This window comes from Tauraco erythrolophus, chromosome 14, assembly GCF_009769465.1.
Source record: "Tauraco erythrolophus isolate bTauEry1 chromosome 14, bTauEry1.pri, whole genome shotgun sequence".
Lineage (NCBI taxonomy): Eukaryota > Metazoa > Chordata > Aves > Musophagiformes > Musophagidae > Tauraco > Tauraco erythrolophus.
Window position 1 is genome coordinate 23,053,250 of NC_141478.1, and position 18,838 is coordinate 23,072,087.

The window sequence follows — 18,838 nt, forward strand, 5'->3', positions numbered from 1 at the left end:
TCCACCTCACCGGTGCCTTTCCAAATCCAGCTTTCCCATCTTTGGACAAAGAGGTCATCATTAACAGTTTTTACTGCAATAAAGACAGGACACAGATGTATTTTCAGAACGTTTCAGTGTATCAGAAAACTGAGGATCTGCTTTTTAAAAAAGAGAACAAGTGCAATCAGGCAAGTCTTGGGCAAGCACAAGGCAATCAAAAGATAAAAGTCGCACGGTACGCAGGAGTCACTGAGATGCTCAAGGAAACCAAGATAAAAATGAAAAACAGTGACTTATACTGAATGCTGAGCTGCGAAAAGTATCTAGTAATTTCACCATAATTCTGCCACAAGGTTCTTGCAGTCTCTCAAATTTATACTTTTAGTTCCTTACAACTGCACATAAGCCATAACACACTGTAAAAAACTATACAAATATACAAATAACAGCTCGAGTACAGGAGACACGTGGTGTATCTTTGAAGTCAGGGGTCAGTTCACATCTATTCTTCTTCGGAGGACTCACCATCGTCTGCAGGATCCGGTGGCAGGGGGCGAGCTCTGTAAAAAACATTGGCAATTCAAAGGAGTCAGCAAGAACTCCATCAACTCTTGTTTGAAAGGCTGAGAAGCCTTTTTCCTAGAGGCTGGGTGACCTAAATGACTTTAATTACTCCCAGACTGCACCTTGAGGTGCTAAGATGGACAGAAGTTGCTTTATCCTCAGTGCTAGAAACCCGGATTAAGCAACACACACACCTACCTTTCAGATGGGACAGCCTACTCGGGCGCAGAAAACATCGCACACCGACACATCCCCGGCCATCCTCTGCGCGTCCTTCTCGGCCCAGAGGGCCACACGCAGCTTCCACGTCACCTCTAGGAAGCTGAAAATTTATCTCCCACTTCACGCCTGAGTTTCAACCTCATTTACCCGTGGGACTGAAAAAAAACGTCGCGCAGTTACGCGAGTACAGCTCTTGCTTCTTCCAGAACACACCGGGAAGCTGTAGATCCTTTTAGGTGGTGACCCTGTGCGGTCTCTGCAGGGTTATCACCACCCGGCCCTTACTCAGCCAAACAATTCCAAATGGAAGAGATGAAAGTTTTGCAGCACTACAGCGCACGCCTTTTGTTTCTCCAAGAAGTAGAATGCGCTTAGAAGTCTTTGTTTGCTTGTCCTTCAAGACAGTTGAGGACTCATTCTTATGGGGCCCTCCCAGTCAAGTTAGGATTTTCTGTGAGAACCTCATGAAGTTCAACAAGGCCAAGTGCAAGGTCCTGCACGTGGGTCAGGGCAATCCCAAGCACAAGTCCAGGCTGGGCAGAGAATGGATTGAGAGCAGCCCTGAGGAGAAGGACTTGGGGGTGCTGGTGGATGAGAAGCTCAACACAAGCTGGCACTGTGCGCTGGCAGCCCAGAAAGCCAGCCGTGTCCTGGGCTGCATCCAAAGCAGCGTGGGCAGCAGGGCGAGGGAGGGGATTCTGCCCCTCTGCTTTGCTCTTGTGAGACCCCCCCTGCAGGGCTGCCTTCAGCTCTGGGGCCCCCAGCACAAGAAGGTCATGGAGCTGCTGGAGCGGGTCCAGAGGAGGCCACGAAGATGATCCGAGGGCTGGAGCACCTCTGCTCTGGAGACAGGCTGAGAGAGTTGGGGCTGTTAAGTAGAAGGCTCCGGGGGGACTTCCAGTACCTAAAGGGGCTACAGGAAAGCTGGAGAGGGACTTTGGACAAGGGCGTGTAGTGACAGAACACGGGGCAATGGCTTTAAACTGATAGAGGGGAGATTTAGAGTAGATCTAAGAAAAAAATTTTTCACTCTGAGGGTGGTGAGGCACTGGACCAGGTTGCCCAGAGAGGCTGTGGCTGCCCCATCCCTGGCAGTGTTCAAGGCCAGGTTGGATGAGGCTTTGAGCAACCTGGTGTAGTGGAGGGTGTCCCTGCCCATGGCAGGGGGTTTGGAAGTAGATGATCTTTGAGGTCCCTTCCAACCCAAACCGTTCCATGATTCTATGATTCTATATTTGGCGAAAAAATCCTTGCCAGTTAAGAATAGTGTGTCCGTAAGGCAACATTTCACACTAGAAAACTACCTTTCTAGTCTGTAGCACATCCTACAAGTTAATCTTGGAAGCGTCAGCTTGGCAGAGCGATTCAGTTTCTGATGTACAGAAGTCACCGGTGGTCTCCTAAGCTTTTCTGACACAGAGCTGACAGCCGGGGAGAGTTGCATCGCAAAGGAAGCGTGTCTGAACACTGAGAATTTGCCTGAACTGCCAATTGCTGCACTCATTTTTGGACAACCCCCACGAGGTCAGTGGAGATGGACGCTGCATTTTACCAGACTTTGCTGAGGAACATTATTTCGATGAGGATATCAAGGTTAACGGACGCACCATCAAGTTTCTAGTGGTCGCTTGCTCCTCCAAGAATAAACTGTAGTTTCAAAGCAGTCATGGAGGAAATCTAGTCACAATTTGTTTCATCCAAGGACGCGCTGACAGCGCCCACACACCCCTTGCAAGCAGCCAGGCATGCTGCTCTCCACGTTATTTGCAAGTGCCAGGGATTTTGCTGTTCGATGTCACTCCACGGACCAGTTCTGACAATACCAGTGCAGACTTTAAAGCAACACCACGGAGCACCAGGTGCAGCGATGACAGCTGAGTGCGTCGCCGCTGCTCTGCAGGTGGTTTTAGCTCGGTCGTTCTTCAAACAGCCTTTTTAATTTTTTTTTTTTTTTTTTTAAAAAAAAGGAAGTGAACATTAAGTTCAAGCAGCACGCCCCAAGAGCTGGGCTCAGCCAACGACCCAGACTCCTCAAGCACACCAAAAGCGTTCACACTGCGTTTTGCCCCTCCGATACACCGAGCGCCCCTTCCCTGCCCGTTAGCCCCAACTTCTGCCCCTCCTCCAGCCCCACCTCGTCGCAATTTCGTTTTGGAGGGACTTCCAGGGCCGTTCCCAAGGTGGAGAGGGAGGAACCCGGCGACCAAACACCCCCTTGAGAAAGCCCCAGCGCTCCGCGGGCCGGGCAGACGGACAGACGGACAGACCGGGGGTCACCACCTACTTTTTGGCGGCCGGCCCCAAGCCGCTGCTCCCCGCCGCTTCTCCGCCGGGCGCCCGGTTCTCCTTCTGCGCCAGCTGCAGGAACTCGCCGATGCCCCTTTGCCAGGCGGGGACCGGCCTCACGCACACCGGGTTCCCCCCACCGCGGCGGCCGCCGCCTGCGAGGAGAGCGGCCGTCAGCCCCGCCACAGGCCGGCCGGAGGGAGACGGAGGGAGGGAAGGAGGGAGGGAAGGAGGGAAGGAGAGGAGCCGCGCCCGCGCCCCGCTCTCACCTCTCCTGGCGGCCGGCGGCGGTCCCGCGTTAGGGCTGCTGGAGCCCAGCACCTTCCGGGGCGCCCGGGCGGCCAGCACTGCGGGGAGAGCGGCGCGGTGAGCGGCGGCGAGCCCGCGCCTCGCAGCGCGTCCCTCCCTCCCGTCCCGTCCCGTACCTTTGCGGAAGACCCCGCCGCACGCCGCCTTCGTCCGCACCATCCTCCTCCTCCGCCGCCGCCGCCGCCTCCGCGCCGCCGCCCGGCCCGCGCGGAAACGCTATTGGTCAGCGCCCGCCAATGGGAGCGCGCGGCGCGCCCGTCCCTTCAGCGGCGGCTCCGCGGTCCGGCCTCGTCAGGGTCGGTCCCCTCAGCCCGCTCCCTCCGGTCCGGTCCCCTCAGCCCGCTCCCCCCGGTCCGACCCCGCCAGGGTCGGTCCCCTCGGACCGGTCCCCTCAGTCCCCTCCCCTCGGACCGGTCCCCTCAGGGTCGGTCCCCTCAGCCCGCTCCCCCCGGTCCGGTTCCCTCAGCCCCCTCCCCTCAGACCCGTCCCCTCAGGACCGGTCCCCTCAGCCCGCTCCCCCCGGTCCGACCCCGCCAGGGTCGGTCCCCTCGGACCGGTCCCCTCAGTCCCCTCCCCTCGGACCGGTCCCCTCAGGGTCGGTCCCCTCAGCCCGCTCCCCCCGGTCCGGTTCCCTCAGCCCCCTCCCCTCAGACCCGTTCCCTCAGGACCGGCCCCCTCAGCCCGCCCCCCCCGGACCGGCCCCCTCAGCCCGCTCCCCCCGGACCGGTCCCCTCAGGGTCGCTCCTCTCGGGCCGGCCCAGGATATCCGTCCCAGAGCCGCCGATGGCTGCCCGGCCACCGCCCCCGCTCCAGCTCCCTCCCCCAGGGCTGGAAGCAGGGAAAAGTCCAGCAACGTGTCACGTTTTGGGCCAAGGCTGCCGTTAGATGCTCAGCACCGGTGGGAGTTCGGGTGGGTTCAATGGGAGTTCGCAGGGAATAAGGTGGGAAAACGGCTCCGGCTGAAAAATGATGGTGCTTCGTGGTGTTTTCCAGGGTCAAATGCGCTGCAGGACTGGGCGAGTGTCGTGGTAGCACATCCATGGACTGGCAGTGCTGGAGGGTAATCCAGGTCCCTGGGGAGCAAAGCCCAGGTCCTGGGGAGCGAGGCGGCACGCCAGGAGGGACACTGAGGCAGCTCGGGAGCCCCACCGGGCACGGAGCCTGGACGCTGGTAGCGCAGAGAGTGGACTGTTTGTTATCTCCTGCCTCCACACTATGCCTGGAGCTCCCTCTGACTGCAAGCCAGTCATAGAATCATGGAATGGTTTGGGTTGGAAGAGACCTCCTAGATCATCCACTTCCAATCCCCCTGCCATGGGCAGGGACACCTTCCCCTACACCAGGTTGCCCAAAGCCTCATCCAACCTGGCCTTGAACACTTCCAGGGATGGGGCAGCCACAGCTTCTCTGGGCAACCTGTTCCAGTGCCTCACCACCCTCAGAGTGAAAAATGTCTTCCTTAGATCTAATCTGAATCTCCCCTCTTCCAGTGTAAATCCATTGCGCCCTGTCCTGTTGCTACACGCCCTTGTCCAAAGCCCCTCTCCATAGGTGAGGAATTAGCTAAGCAGCACACAGGGAGGAAGGCCAGGCACCCTGATTTCAGCGACAGATCGTGTTATGACAAATTAAATCACGGTCTCTCCGGTGTGAGGCTCCCTCGTGGCAGCTGAGGGTCTCGCTGTGCTTCAGGCTGGCAGCGGCTGGGGCTGGAGGTTTTGCCTTTGCAGAGGGGATGAACCTCACTCTGATACCCAGCTGGAGCTGTTTTTTCTAAGAAATCACATCATCCTTCCAGTATGTCCGATGTCTCAGCAATGTTGGACCCAAATACATTCCTTCCCAACCGTTATTGCTCGTTTTATCTTTTTAACTTTCATCCTTATCTGTCTTTGCTTAACCAGGCTTCTAGTGCTGACTTTTTTTTTTTTTTTAAATGATGGCATAGTTCCCCATTCCCTTCTATCTCATGGTGCTGGCACACGTGAAACGTGAGCTAAGAATAAGATGTTATTACTCTGTTTGGAATGTGGTTTTGTTTGGTTTTCCAAGAGTGGGTTATGACACCCTAAGCCTAAACATTCCCTCCTCTCCCCAGAAGCCTACGTAGAGCGGCGAGCTGCATCTTTTCTTTCACGCAAACTTACACCGCTTCTGCCCTTGGACTTCAGAGGAGCTTTCCGAGCGAGAGAACAGCTGGCTCCGCAGATGGTTCCTAACTGGGGCCAGAGGGAAGGGAGCGGGTTTCAGAGCCGGGCGTCCCTTCGGCAGAGCTCCGCCATCATCTGCGCGGCCCAAGTACGCGGCGAAGAGACTCGGGGACACGGCGCACCTGCCTGCGGGTGAGAAAAGCTTCTTAACAAACACTCTGCAGGCAAGACGGGGTTTGTGCAGAGTTCAGGGGTGCAGGCGGTGCCTCGGGGAAACAAACCTCCCCGTCTGCAGCGGGAAAGGTGCTGAGATGTCTCCCACGCACGGAGATCCCCTCTCCCCGCTGTGCTGGGCTGGCTGCAGGCGGAGCGGGGGGAGTGAGTCCTGTCCCAGCTGAACCCTCGGCCCTTCCCTTCAGGCTGGGCAGGAGGAGGCAGCTCAGACACCGGGGGGAGGCAGGAGGCAGCTGGGGGCACCTTCCCCGCACCCACCCTGCTCCCTGCCAGCCTGGGCACGGCGCTCAGCGCGGGCAGGGGCTGCTGCCGCTCCCCCAACCTCAGCTCATCTTCCTCGCCCCAGCGAGGAGGAGAGAAAGGCCGCTTTCCCTCGCTTTCAGCCCCGGGGAGTTGCCCGCGGGCACAACCGGGGCCCGGAACGGCGGCGCCGGGGCCGCGTTCCCGGCGGAGCGGAGCGGGGCGGGATGGTGCGGGGCGGGCGGTGCGGCGCCGTTTCCCTTCCGCCGGGCGGGAGATGGCTGCGCCCGACGCTCTGCTGGACTGGTGCGTCCAGCACCTGCGCGGAGACTTCGGGCTGGACGTGGGCGAGGAGGTGGTGAGGTGAGCGGGGCCGGGGGCCACCCCCGCTCGGGGCCGTGCCTTCCGCCGGGGCCCTTCCCCTCGCAGCGGCGCGGCGGCTCCTGGCGTCCCGGTCCCCCTCGGCCCCGGGGGCCAGCACAGCAGGAAAATGGTGTTTTCAGAGCAGATTTCAGGGATCTGCGCCCTGGGTTGTCCCTCGGGTGGGTGTTCCGAGAGGGGAGCGGGAGGTGGTGGGAGGGATGTGGGGTCCTTGTGGGTGGGTGAGGAAGGGCATGGTGCTGAGCTTGTTGGTTTATGGTTGGGGTTTTTTTAGGTGGCTTGTTGGGTGGTGAAGTCTCAGAGTGAGTTTTGTAGAGTGTGGGAGAAAGGCCGGGGAGGACGTCACTCTGTGGTGGGAAAGGGGGGAAAAAGATAATTTACCTTCCATTTTATTTTTCGGTGAAACAGCCACGAGGGATTTCCAAAAGTGTTTGCCTCAAAATTTCGTGAGGATATCCTAAAGTACCTGTCTCAAAATTTGACTCATAAACCCATTCCTTACCCTGGTCTGTACAGAAACTTGAACTAAAGAGTTCAAGTTAACCATTTTTCACCATCCCATCCACTTGCAGGTACATCTTGTCAATAACAAACGAGGACGAGATCCGGGAGTACGTCATCGACCTCATTCAAGGCACTGACGGGAAGAAGAGCCGGTTTGTAGAAGAACTGCTGGCCAGGTGGCGGAAATCCTCCCAGCTCTCCTCCGAGCCTTTGCCAGCGTATCGGAAGAAGGATGGTGGGTGGTACAGGGAGGAAAGTCTCAAATAACTTCATAGAATCATGGAATGGCTTGGGTTGGAAGGGACCTCAAAGATCATCCAGTTCCAACCTCCCTGCCATGGGGAGGGACACCTTCCACTACACCAGGTTGCCCAAAGCCTCATCCAACCTGGCCTGGAACACTTCCAGGGATGGGGCAGCCACAGCTTCTCTGGGCAACCTGGTCCAGTGCCTCACCACCCTCTGAGCGAAAAATTTCTTCCTTAGATCTGATCGAAATCTCCCCTCTTTCAGTTTAAAGTCATTGCCCCGTGTCCTGTCACTACATGTCTGTGTCCAAAGTCCCTCTCCAGCTTTCTTGTAGGCCCCCTTTAGGTACTGAAAGGCTGCAATAAGATCACCCCGGAGCCTTCTCTTCTCCAGGCTGAACAGCCCCAACTCTCTCAGCCTGTCTTCATAGCAGAGGTGCTCCAGCCCTCGCATCATCTTCGTGGCCTCCTCTGGACCCGCTCCAACAGCTCCATGTCCTTCTTGTATTGGGGCCAGTTATTCTGTTTATAAAGAATTAGATGCCACGAATGCCCGTGACTGGTCCTATTTCTGTTCATCGTGACAGTGTAAAGCCTGTTTCCATTCACCAAATAAGAGTTCAGGGACATCTTTCTCTTGCTGGTAGTTACCCAGCCTTTCTTTGTGCTTCCAGAGGCTTCAGAAGTGCCTCGGGCTGGAGACCAGGCGAAAAAGGGAAAACGCAAAGGAAGGAACAAGCAGGAGACGCCTGCGTACGCCGAACCGAGCGCACACGTAGAGGAAGTGAAAACCCCCCTCGACCTGGCCAAGGTGAGTGTGTCTGGAGTCCGAGGGCAGGCACTGTGCCACTGGACCAGAGGGAAAGGTATATCCAGTGCTGACAAAAGGTGTGATTGGGAAGCGGAAATAAGCTTTCAGAAGTATGATTTCTTTGTTATCAGAGTCCTGATGAGAGGGATTATGGACCTGAAAGCACGTTTGTGTTTCTGAGCTACGTCACAGAGTCTAATAAGTGCTTGCCTCCCCCTGCAAATGCTGTGTTGTCTCATATACAGCACAGCTTCTGTGACATACACATTTGTGTGTCCTTGGTCGCTCACATAGCGCAGTGTGGCAGCTGCAAGCCAGAACCTGGGCAAATATTTTGGCAGCCGTTGGGACGGGCGAGGGTCCCACGCTGCAAGCGCGCTCTCCGTGGGTTGTACGGTTGCCCGGTTGCAACGAGAGGGGCGGCTGTTCCTGTGCATCGGCTGTTGGAAGCTGGCTGTGGGTTTGGACAGGCCATGCTCGTACCCTCTGTGTGTGTACGAGGGTCTTTCGTTGCTGTGGGGCAAATAATCTGGGGAGAGGTTGGAAGATTGTGGAATTTAGGAAGCCACCCAATGAATAGAACATTCCTTCTTGCTGTATTTAAAACTTTGGAGTCGTCCTGAATAAAGCTTTAATTGGCAACGGAAGCGTTTCGGGCTGCTCCAGAGGGGACGCCTTGGGCACTAGAGGAATCTGAGAGCTGTAGCGAGTGCCTTTCCACCGAGCAGCAGCTCTGGTTTGGCGCTTTCCCTCGTCTCTTCAGCTCCACTCCTGCACCCTTAGCCTTGAGATTGAGATGTTGTTCGATCCTGTGGAGACCTTTTTTTTCAGTGTTCATAAACAGTTTCGGCTGCAATGAAAGAGACTGCAAAATAAGAGCATGGAAACGCTGAGAAAGAAGCAATGCTGCTGTTTTGAAGCAGCACAAGGCAGTGCAGCAAGCAGCACGTGCCTTTCTCTCTGATAATTAACCAGTCTTCTGCAGCAGGCTTGCTTTCTGTGCAGTAGAACCGTTTCCCACAGTCAGCGCATCAAATAATGACCATTTTGCTTCTCAATGTTCTTGTAATTACCTGGGCTGAACTTCTAGATTTGATTCTTGGTGTTGTGGGTTTTGACTCAGAGCTGCTTGCTGGAAACCCAGACTCCTTTCTTAGGTGCGGATCCAGCCATGCCACTGCGGTGCCAGGTTGTATCAGATACAGAAGATCTGATACAACCTTGACCTTGACAGGCTGGAGAGATGGGCCTGTGAGAACCTCATGGAGTTCAACAAGGTCGAGTGCAAAGTCCTGCACGTGGGTCAGGGCAATCCCAAGCACAAGTACAGGCTGGGCGGAGAATGGATTGAGAGCAGCCCTGAGGAGAAGGACTTGGGGGTGCTGGTGGATGAGAAGCTCAACACGAGCTGGCAATGTGTGCTGGCAGCCCAGAAAGCCAACCGTGTCCTGGGCTGCATCCAAAGCAGTGTGGGCAGCAGGTCCAGGGAAGTGATTCTGCCCCTCTGCTCTGCTCTGGTGAGACCCCACCTGGAATACTGCGTTCAGCTCTGGGGTCCCCAACACAAGAAGGACATGGAGCTGCTGGAGCGGGTCCAGAGGAGGCCACGAAGATGATGCGAGGGCTGGAGCACCTCTGCTCTGGAGACAGGCTGAGAGAGTTGGGGCTGTTCAGCCTGGAGAAGAGAAGGTTCTGGGGTGATTTTATTGCAGCTTTCCAGTACCTAAAGGGCCTACAGGAAAGCTGGAGAGGGGCTTTGGACAAGGGCGTGTATTGACAGGACACGGGGCAATGGCTTTAAACTGAGAGAGGGGAGATTTTGATCAGATCTAAGGAAGAAATTCTTCCCTCTGAGTGTGGTGAGGCACTGGACCAGGTTGCCCAGAGAAGTTGTGGCTGCCCCATCCCTGGAAGTGTTCAAGGCCAGGTTGGATGAGGCTTTGAGCAACCTGGTGTAGTGGAGGGTATCCCTGCCCATGGCAGGGGGGTTGGAACTGGATGATCTTTGAGGTCCCTTCCAACCCGAACCGTTCTGTGATTCTATGATCACGCTGTGGCTCGCTGAAGTGCTCTGCAGAAATAGGCGTGTGGATGCGCAGCGCACTTGGCTTGTACCTTCAGACGTGCCATGGAGTCCTTCATGCTATAAACATCGAGCACGTTGCACCTCCCCGAAATGAAATTCCGTAATTTATCCAGGTGCAACCCTGACCGGGCAACATCCGAATCCTGAGAGTCAGGGTTGCACTTAAATAAATAGTGGAACTTAAATTTATGTTTTTAAATGGAGATTTTCATAGCAGGGAGGCTGCAAATGGTTGAAGTGTTTGTAAAAGTATTTGTAAGACAAAAAAAAGTGTTTTTTGAAGTGGAGGGTTAAAAACGGACAGTAATGTTTCATTTCCTTGTAGTTTTCTTTTAACTTAACCAAAAAAACAACTGAGAAAGCTCTGCTAAGGTTTGCTAACGAAGGTCGCTTTATCTGGTTGTATTTTTTATTTTCCTGACAGCCGTGTTTGGATCTGGCAGTGGCAGTAAAGCCACTTGGGTAGAACTGGGGGGACTGGAAACGCTGCTCTCACTTGTCACTAAACCAGTAGCGTGCTACTATTGGGAGCAGAGCAGGTAAAAAAGAGTCCAGACAAGAGGTGTCCTAACGTCACGGCACGGCTCCGCCGCTGGGAAAGGCAGCGTGGAGGACGTGGGACGTGGAAGCAGAAGAAGCTCGCGGAGGTGTGGGGCAGGGAGCGGGAGCGATCCTCTGGCAGCGCGCAGAGAAGGCGGGTTGTTGTTGGGTGGTGGGTGCAAACAGGCTTTCTGGGAAAGGGCTTCTGAGAAATCCTCTTTTCTGCTGTCGAGAGGGACTGTGGAGAGGAGAGGCGAAGAAAAGCTGCGCCCGAGCTGCAAGAGGATTTCCAAGTGTGTCACAGATACGCCAACGGAAGGCCGGAGAGTGCATTTATATGGGAGTGCTTCTTGCTGGAATAGATAAGGGTAATAAGTCCTGGGCTTTCTTGGTCATGGCCAGCGTGCAATTCATGATTCAAACCAGTCTCATCCAGTGTTATGAGATAGCTTTGTGCCCGGAGTGTGTTGTGCTGGCTTTTCAAAGCATCTGGTTTGGAGTATTGCCAGAGAAATGGCAGGAGTTGGCTTTGTTCTGTTCCTCTGGAATGATTGCTGTGCTGTAATTAATCCCTGCAGTGAACTTCTCAACAATTCACTTCTCAACTGGTACCTGCTGGAGGTGTCAGGTGGAAGGAGGAACCCTTTTATGGGATCAAGGTGTAAGGTCTGAGGGAGAAAACAGAGAATTCCGCTGTTAGATTATTAATCCAGCCATCATCTCAAGTACCTTGCTTTGTGTCTGATCAGGGTTTCTCTGCTTCAGCCTGACCTGAAGCTTAGTCCCTGACCCAGTACAGTCCCTGATTGAAACTCAGAGAGGTGAATCACGGAGTCACCGATGCCAAGTCGTGAAATGAGGAGAAGAGTTTACATTACAGCTAAATACTGGAACGTGCGGTGCATGGAAAACCTCTGCGCAGGTGGCCGTGCCGGGTGGAAGGCGTAAAACACGCTGGGTTGTTGAACTGGCTGCGAATGAAGAGGTCCTGCTGCCACCAGCAGCTCTGTTTCTGGGGACAGGCACACGCAGGACGTCATAGTTACAAACAGGGCATCGCTATCATCTAAGTAGCCCTTGAAAATAAATCTGGGTGTAGCTCAGCTGCTGTTTGAAACCGTTAAATCCCCGTGAGTTGATGACCTGAGTCTGGAGGACGGGTAGTGCGCCTGCCATCTAGCCCCGAGCAGTTTTAGCTTACAGAGGCAGCAAACAGCGAGTGGATCTGCAACATCCTTACGTCCTTGCTTTGCTTAGATTGCTTGAACCCTTTCTGGCAGTCCTAAGCTTGTCTTTCCGTTGAATCTGGGGTCTGGTCCAACTTTCATTCCAGTTGAGCAGAACTTGAGTTCTCCCCAGCCTGTTGAAGGGTCAGTGCTCTCTCTTTGCTGCGGGTATTGCCGTGTGAGTACACTTTGTTTATTTTTTTGTGCTTCTCAGGCGCAGGAGAACAGCAGCGGAGCCAGCAGCAGTAGCAACTTCTCTAAGAAGAAGCCCAAATATGTCAGCCTGTATACCAAGGAGGGGCAAGACAAGCTGGCCGTCCTCATCCCCGGGCGTCACGCCTGCGAGTGCCTGGGCCAGAAGCACAAGCTCATCAACAACTGCTTGGTTTGTGGGCGCATCGTCTGCGAGCAGGAGGGCTCCGGGCCCTGCTTGTTCTGCGGCGCTCTGGTTAGTAACGAGGTGGTTCGTGTTCGCCGGGCTTGGATGTGGTGTGGTTTGCTCAGGGCTTGGAAATGGCGTGGGGCTGAATGAGCCTCTCCTCTCGGATCAAAGCTGCTGTAGCAAAGTGCTCCAAGCTCTAACGCTGGGCGGGAAGGAGCCTGCCCTGCCTTCTTCTAGAGGAAGGAGAACTGTTGTGGCTTTAAGTCACTTTGTGTTTCTTCCATGATGTGCCGCATCAGGGAGCGGAGAGGTTTCCCTCACAATTTGCATCATTTTGGAGCTTGCCTGATTTATAAGTCTCCTGTGGCTGTCCCGTGCATGGCACTAGTGTCCCAAATGCATGCAAGGCTTCAGCCCCATGCTGGGCACAGCCCTGGTAGCTTTGTAAGGGGCAGGAGACGTGGCCAGAGCCGGTGTGCCGACTCTTCTTCAGCACTTGTGCTGTGCCCACCCTTTGGGATACCTGTTACACCCTGTATTTGGTTGAACAGGCACCTTTTGGAGAAGGGGGGGCAAGTTAACAACTCCAGATTCAGTAAAGTTAACTGCAGGATAGAGGAGAGCATCGGTTGGATGAAGTAAATGCTTGACATCGGATCGGCTGCTGTTTTTAAAGATCTGTTTAACTCCCAAGTGGCCAACCAAGAGAGAGGACCTCTGCATTAAGCATTGTTCACCTGCTCGGGGAGGTTCCGAGTGCGTTTCTCATCCTTTGAGGTCACTTAGCAATGTGCCCACCCACGGAACAGAGAAAGACCAAGCTGTACATTTGGGTTGCTTTTAGTAAAGAACGAGTTTCAGGGTTCTTCCCGTGTAAATAACACCCGAGGGAAGGAGGTGTGGGCCATCCTGGCCATTTTAAACAACTTACCCTGAGCTGTTGGTGAAGCCGGTCAAGCATGTGATGTCCTTCTCAAATCTTTGTTGTTTTTTTTTTTTTTTCTTTCTTTAGGTGTGCACTAAAGAAGAGCAGGACATTCTTCAGCGGGACTCAAACAAAAGCCAGAAGTTGTTGAAGAAGCTCATGGCAGGTCAGTAGCAATTACGTACCTGGAATATAATGAATCCAGTCAGATATGCAACAGCAGGAACCCTCCTCTGCCTTGCTGTGCTACGCGTGCCTCGACGTTGTATAGGAATGAGCATGTGTGTGTGTCCCCTGGTGGGGGACATGTGTGTCTCCTGCTGGCTAGATCCATTCATCTGAATTTTAAAAAATTGCTGACAGGCTGAGAGAGTTGGGGCTGTTCAGCCTGGAGAAGAGAAGGCTCCGGGGTGACCTTCCAGCACATTCCATTACTTAAAGGGCCTACAGGAAAGCTGGAGAGGGACTTTTGACAAGGGCATGTAGTGACAGGACAAGGGGCAATGGATTTAAACTGAAAGAGGGGAGATTTAGATTAGATATAAGAAAAAAAATTTTCACTCAGAGGGTGGTGAGGCACTGGACCAGGTTGCCCAGAGAAGCTGTGGCTGCCCCATCCCTGGAAGTGTTGAAGGCCAGGTTGGATGAGGCTTTGAGCAACCTGGTGTAGTGGAGGGTGTCCCTGCCCACGGCAGGGGGGTTGGAACTGGATGATCTTTGAGGTCCCTTCCAACCCAAACCACTCTGTGATTCTATGAAAGTCTTTCTCGGGAGCTGACACCTGAACGTTTCTTTGGGATATAAATTACCAGGACAGTTTGTGAACTTCATTTGTGTCAGACTTTACTGAGCCATTTGCCCCCGTTGCCGCACGCTGGTTGTGGTGGGCGTTAAAAGGATGGCTGGGGAGCTGGCCCCTTGGAGCATCCTGCAAGCACTCGGCAGCGTTCCTGCTCTTCAACGGAAGCAATAACCGCGAGTGTCAAAAGGCAGCGTGTAATGTCCTTGCCCAGAGGCCCCCGGGCTGCTCGGTAGGCATTCCTGAATCAGTCACGTGAACTGGATCGTTGTAGCAGTCCTTGAAAATTAGGATGAGTCTCATGTGGCATGTGTGCTGTGGAAGATGAAGTGCTGCTGTCTGATTCGCTGGGTCTAGAGAGGTGGTGGTTAATATTTTCTAATGGCTCTTCTTGTCTAACACTTATCTTGGGAGCTAAAAATAGGATCAGAGCCAAGGAAAGCAAGAGGAAATCATACTCAGTCTCCCAGCGAAGACCTGTGCACTATGGGGATGTTTGTGTGAGTTTAGCTGAAACAGAGCCAAGGTCACAGTGTTCTTGGTTGAAAAATACACTTTGCTGAAGAACTGGGGAAATATTTACTCTGGGTCTCGGTGTCAGCTTCTCTTTAGAGCTGCTGAGATGGCAAGAGGTCCTGCAAGTCCTCGAGAGCAACAGCTGATCAGAGTCGATCTGTTCATAGTCTTGGCGTAGAGATCCTGAGGTACTTCAGGATCCCCTTTTCTCACCCATTTTCTCCCTTCTGCCCCTGCCAGGTCCTGCTTTGTGCTTTATCCGTGTAGGTGAAAGCTGTGACGTGGCTACCTGTTTGTCTTGGGAGTGAAAAAATGTGGATCAGCAGCAACAGGGAAATACAGGCTGTTTTGTTTCCCTGAAATAAAGGCGTTAGCCTGCGAGATGTCTTCTGTGAAATACATCTGTTTGTTCCGTTCTGGCTTTGGTGCAAACCTTTTTTTTTTTTTTTTTTCCTCTCTTTTTTTTTTTGTTCCTTTTTGTTCAGTTGGGTTTTGGCCCCCTGCCAGGAATGGTAAGGAAGAGGAAATCATTGCTGGGAATAGATTTCTCCGTCTCTAACAATAGCTGGTCTGAAAAACCTGCTGAGGTGTGTTGGGGGAGGATTTAATTTGCGAGAGGCTCGTGCAGCAGCAGGCAGAACGCTCAGTTCGGTGCTTGACTGGCAGTTGTCGGTGATCCGTCGTGACCCAAGAGCCTCTTTGGGGAGGTAACAACACTTAGGAGAGAATTTGGCTTTTAGGAGGGGACTCAAGGCCTGTGGCTGGTGATGGGCGGAATTTGGACTGCCCAAATTGTCAGGGAAGGGTGAAGGAAAATCAAAGACCAAGACCACCTCTCTAAACACTACCTAGACGTTGTCACGGTGGTATTTAAATGCTTCCTCCTCTTCGGAGGAAGGAGTCTGTGAAAGGGGCTGGAGGGAAAATCAGGGCTTGAACCTGGTTTGGAGAGGTGCTCATCTTGATGCAAGGTGGTGCTTTAGCTTCTCGAGTGGCACCAAGACTGGGCTTTAAACAACTGACTGTCGAGCTGTGATTTGTTTTCTACCTCAGGTGCTGAAAGTTCTGGGAATTTGGATGCCATAAGCAAAGACTTACTGCCTCGCCAAGAAGCGAGGCTCAAAGCGGGCCTGGAGATGGCTGTGAAGCACAAAGACAAGTTGTTGGAATTCGACAGGACAAGGTAAAGACACGAGCTGTGAGACTATCGTGAAATAACATAAATTATCTGGCAGGCTGAGTTGCCTTTAACAGAAATGTTGCCAAGTTCCTTCTAAAACCTGGGTTGTATCTACACACAACTTAAGGTTGGTGTTTGGTGGAACAAGAGTTCCACCAAAGAGCCCTGCAATGGGTCCCGTTTGGATGTCCCTGCTCTCCAGAGAGAACAGAAAGGAGCAGGTCTGGGGCAGGCAGAGCTGTGGAACTCTTCCCTTGTGCTCATCGTCTGCCGTTGTGGTTGTTTCTCACCAGCGTGCGCCGAACCCAGGTCATTGACGATGAATCGGATTACTTTGCTACGGACTCCAACCAGTGGCTCTCCAAGCAGGAAAGGGAGGCCCTCCAGAAGAGAGAGCAGGAGCTGCGAGAGCTGCGTCACGCCTCGCGGCTTGCCAAAAAAATCACCATCGACTTTGCTGGCAGGCAGATCCTGGAAGAAGACAGCAACATGGCTGAATACCACAGCAGGTGGGTGGGAACCGGCAGGGTGAAGGCATGCCCCGGAGCGGGGAGGTGGAAATCGTTATGGATGGTGGTCTGGCTGAATCTAGAAGAGCAAGGGTAAGGAAAGCTGGGCAAGCCAATCCCTTGAAGGGCACCTCCAACAATGGGATGAAGTTTTGTGTTCTTTTCTTCCTTGAGGCTCTTTTTGGCTTGCGGTGTGTCATCTCTTCCAGCACAGAGCCTCTCCTAAGCCCAACCGTGTGAGGTTTGCACGGTGTTTCGGCAGCTGACATGTCAGGTAAAGATAAAGCTGCCCTGGAAGGATGTAGCAGAAGGCCTATCTCAAGAGAACCAGTTCCTCTCACATCCAAAGCAGGCTGAGTTTCTGTGGTAGATCAGAGTGACTGTTCAAATTGGAGATCGGACCTAGCAAGGAAATCGTTTAGCTAGGGGAGGTGGTAAAAAATGCCTCGGGTCAGAAGTGTTTGTGCAGGGCAACAAACACTTGTTTGTTGTTGTGGCAACACGACGTTGCCAGGGGGAAGCAGGGAATTCTCACGCCTCCTGTTTGTGCTTGCAGACTGGATGAAACCATCGAAGCCATTAGTTGTGGCACGCTGAGCAAGCCTGCTGGGAGCCCGGAAGCAAAGACGGCTCTGAATTCTGGTGTTTTAGTGAATCCCCGGCTTCTCCAGCCTGCTCCTCTGGTCAGTACGGGTTGAATGATTTATTCCAGAGTAATCATAAAATCACAGAATTGTTTAGGTTGGAAGAGACTTTTAAGATCATTGAGTCAACCGTTAACCTAACACTGCCAAGTCCACCACTAGACCATGTCCCTCAGCACCACATCTACACGTATTTTAAATACCTCCAGGGATAGTGACTCAACCACTGCCCTGGGCAGCCTGTTCCAATGCCTGACAACCCTTTTGGTGAAGAAATTTTTCCTGATATCCAAGCTAAACTTCCTGTGGCACAACTTAGGCTGTTTCCTCTTGTCCTGTCGCTTGTTGGAGAAGAGACCAACCCCCACTTGGCTACAACCTCCTCTCAGGTAGTTGTAGAGAGCAATGAGGTGTCCCCTCAGTCTCCTTTTCTCCAGGCTAAACAACCCCAGTTCCCTCAGCTGCTCCTCATAAGACTTGTGCTCCAGACCCAAATGACTAACTCTGGGAGAGCTGAGCTTAAGAATTGTAAATTATGGGATGTTTGCAGCACCTCTTTCCTTCCCTGTGTCTCAGAGATCCTTGGCCATCTGAATTGATTGATCAGGGGACTCCCTGGTCTAGTGGAAGGTGTCCCTGCCCATGGCAGGGGGGTTGGAACGAGGTGATCTTGAAGGTCCCTTCCAACCCAAACCGTTCTGTGATGCTACGACAGAGAAGGTTTGCCGATGCCCTGCTCCGTTCCCTGTTCTCGGGAGTTTTGGTTTATCTGGATTTTAGTCTCCTGCCTTCTCTTCAGGAACTTGGAAGAATTTCTGAGAGTCAGCCTAAGGTTGTGTCACTTTTCCAGCTCTATTTATGAAGCCTTTTCTCCCAGATTTCCAGAGGGCCTAATCTCTCCCCTCCAATTCCACTTTAATCATGGTGTTCTTGGTGTGCGCTAAGCACTTGGACGATTCCCATTTTTGCGTGTTGACGGTTGTGAATACGCTGTGAAGATTGTATCTTCCTGTGAACACTCTGAAACACCAGCAGGTAGATTTGTTCTTTAAATCCATAGTTTAGCTGTGATGCATGAAAGGAAGAGCCACACAGAGTGGAGCGTGACCTTGCTTTTCCTCCTGCCAAAAAAAGTACGGCATGCAAGCGGAGCGAGCTTGTGAGGAGGGAGGAGTGATCCCAGTGAGAGTAATACCTGTGTCCTTAAACGAAGGAAAACTTCAAATAGGATTTGTACTTGATATCCGTTGTCCCTGGAGAGGTGCTAACCTTTTTCTTGTTTCTTTTGAACGCTCTGAAGTGGGTGGACCAAACTGGTTCGCTGCCGCACAGGAAAGCCATCCGTTCCATGGACGCTGGAAACGAGCCCGGCTCGGAGCGGAACAGGTTGCGGATTCAGGATCGAGAGTTGCAGGAGATCTCGGACGATGGCTGGTGCCTCAGCATACACCAGCCTTGGGCTTCCTTGCTCGTCAGAGGAATCAAAAGGTACAGGGGTGGCCTGAACTGTGGTTTATCCTGGTCAGCTCTTGCTTCCTAGGTGAGATGGGAAGTTGTGTTCCTCAGAGGACCTCTGTGGAGTCGCTGGCTTTGTACAGTGACTGACACCTCCTGATAGCTCCAGGTTTGGAAGCTGTGCTTCCTCATCCAGTGTACCGATGGTTTGAGAAGCCGGCGAATCTGTTTTTCGTGCGAGTAGCTAAACCTGGAAGGTAGAAGTTTCTTCACAGTGGGTAAATTTAGAGAGAGGCTGAGATTTCTGCCCTGTCGTCACGGTGTACCTTTTCTGGCATTCGAAAGGTAAATAAGCTGGACACGTGGAATATGTTCTTCTGGTCTTTTTGTCCACCGTAAAGAAGCCAACAATGGGACCAGGCTTTGTTTTGAAAAACCAGAACCACACATCCACCCGCTTTGCCCACCACGTTCTGCCTCTGGGCTAGGAATCAGGTTGCCAAGAGAAGCTCCCAGCATCCCTGGCATGTTCATTCACCTCTCCTACCACTGACACAGAGCACAGAATCTTCTTTAGCCTTTTTTTTCCCCTTTCCTTCACAGAATTTTTCGTTTTTGAGAGCAAAGCTTTTCCACTCCCCGATG

General features: G+C 53.2%; 2 protein-coding genes across 2 annotated transcripts in view; one reads left to right on the top strand and one right to left on the bottom strand.

Annotated features, from left to right (window-relative positions):
• Positions 1 to 484: 484 nt before the first annotated feature.
• PCLAF (PCNA clamp associated factor) lies at positions 485 to 3,522 on the bottom strand. Its single transcript, XM_086620572.1, has 4 exons — positions 3,480 to 3,522; positions 3,324 to 3,401; positions 3,068 to 3,209; positions 485 to 542 (listed from the first exon to the last, which is right to left on the bottom strand). The coding sequence occupies exons 1-4, from the start codon at positions 3,520 to 3,522 to the stop codon at positions 485 to 487; spliced, it is 321 nt and encodes a 106-aa protein (XP_086476698.1).
• Positions 3,523 to 6,264: 2,742 nt separating this feature from the next.
• The window catches only part of TRIP4 (thyroid hormone receptor interactor 4), a 35,320-nt gene continuing 22,746 nt past the window's right edge, over positions 6,265 to 18,838 (top strand). Inside the window, exons 1-9 of the mRNA XM_086620243.1 lie at positions 6,265 to 6,350; positions 6,941 to 7,107; positions 7,795 to 7,931; positions 11,998 to 12,231; positions 13,178 to 13,256; positions 15,459 to 15,588; positions 15,879 to 16,094; positions 16,651 to 16,777; positions 18,039 to 18,226. Of these exons, the coding sequence (XP_086476369.1) occupies positions 6,265 to 6,350; positions 6,941 to 7,107; positions 7,795 to 7,931; positions 11,998 to 12,231; positions 13,178 to 13,256; positions 15,459 to 15,588; positions 15,879 to 16,094; positions 16,651 to 16,777; positions 18,039 to 18,226 (1,364 nt within the window). The remainder of the gene's footprint in view (positions 6,351 to 6,940; positions 7,108 to 7,794; positions 7,932 to 11,997; positions 12,232 to 13,177; positions 13,257 to 15,458; positions 15,589 to 15,878; positions 16,095 to 16,650; positions 16,778 to 18,038; positions 18,227 to 18,838) is intronic.

Excerpts from the sequence above, each read along its gene's own strand:
- PCLAF (XM_086620572.1), bottom strand. The coding sequence starts at position 3,522 with ATGGTGCGGACGAAGGCGGCGTGCGGCGGGGTCTTCCGCAAAG. Across the intron at positions 3,402-3,479 it reads CGGCGGGGTCTTCCGCAAAG|TGCTGGCCGCCCGGGCGCCC; the intron begins GTACGGGACGGG and ends CTCTCCCCGCAG. Across the intron at positions 3,210-3,323 it reads GCCGCCGGCCGCCAGGAGAG|GCGGCGGCCGCCGCGGTGGG; the intron begins GTGAGAGCGGGG and ends CTCTCCTCGCAG.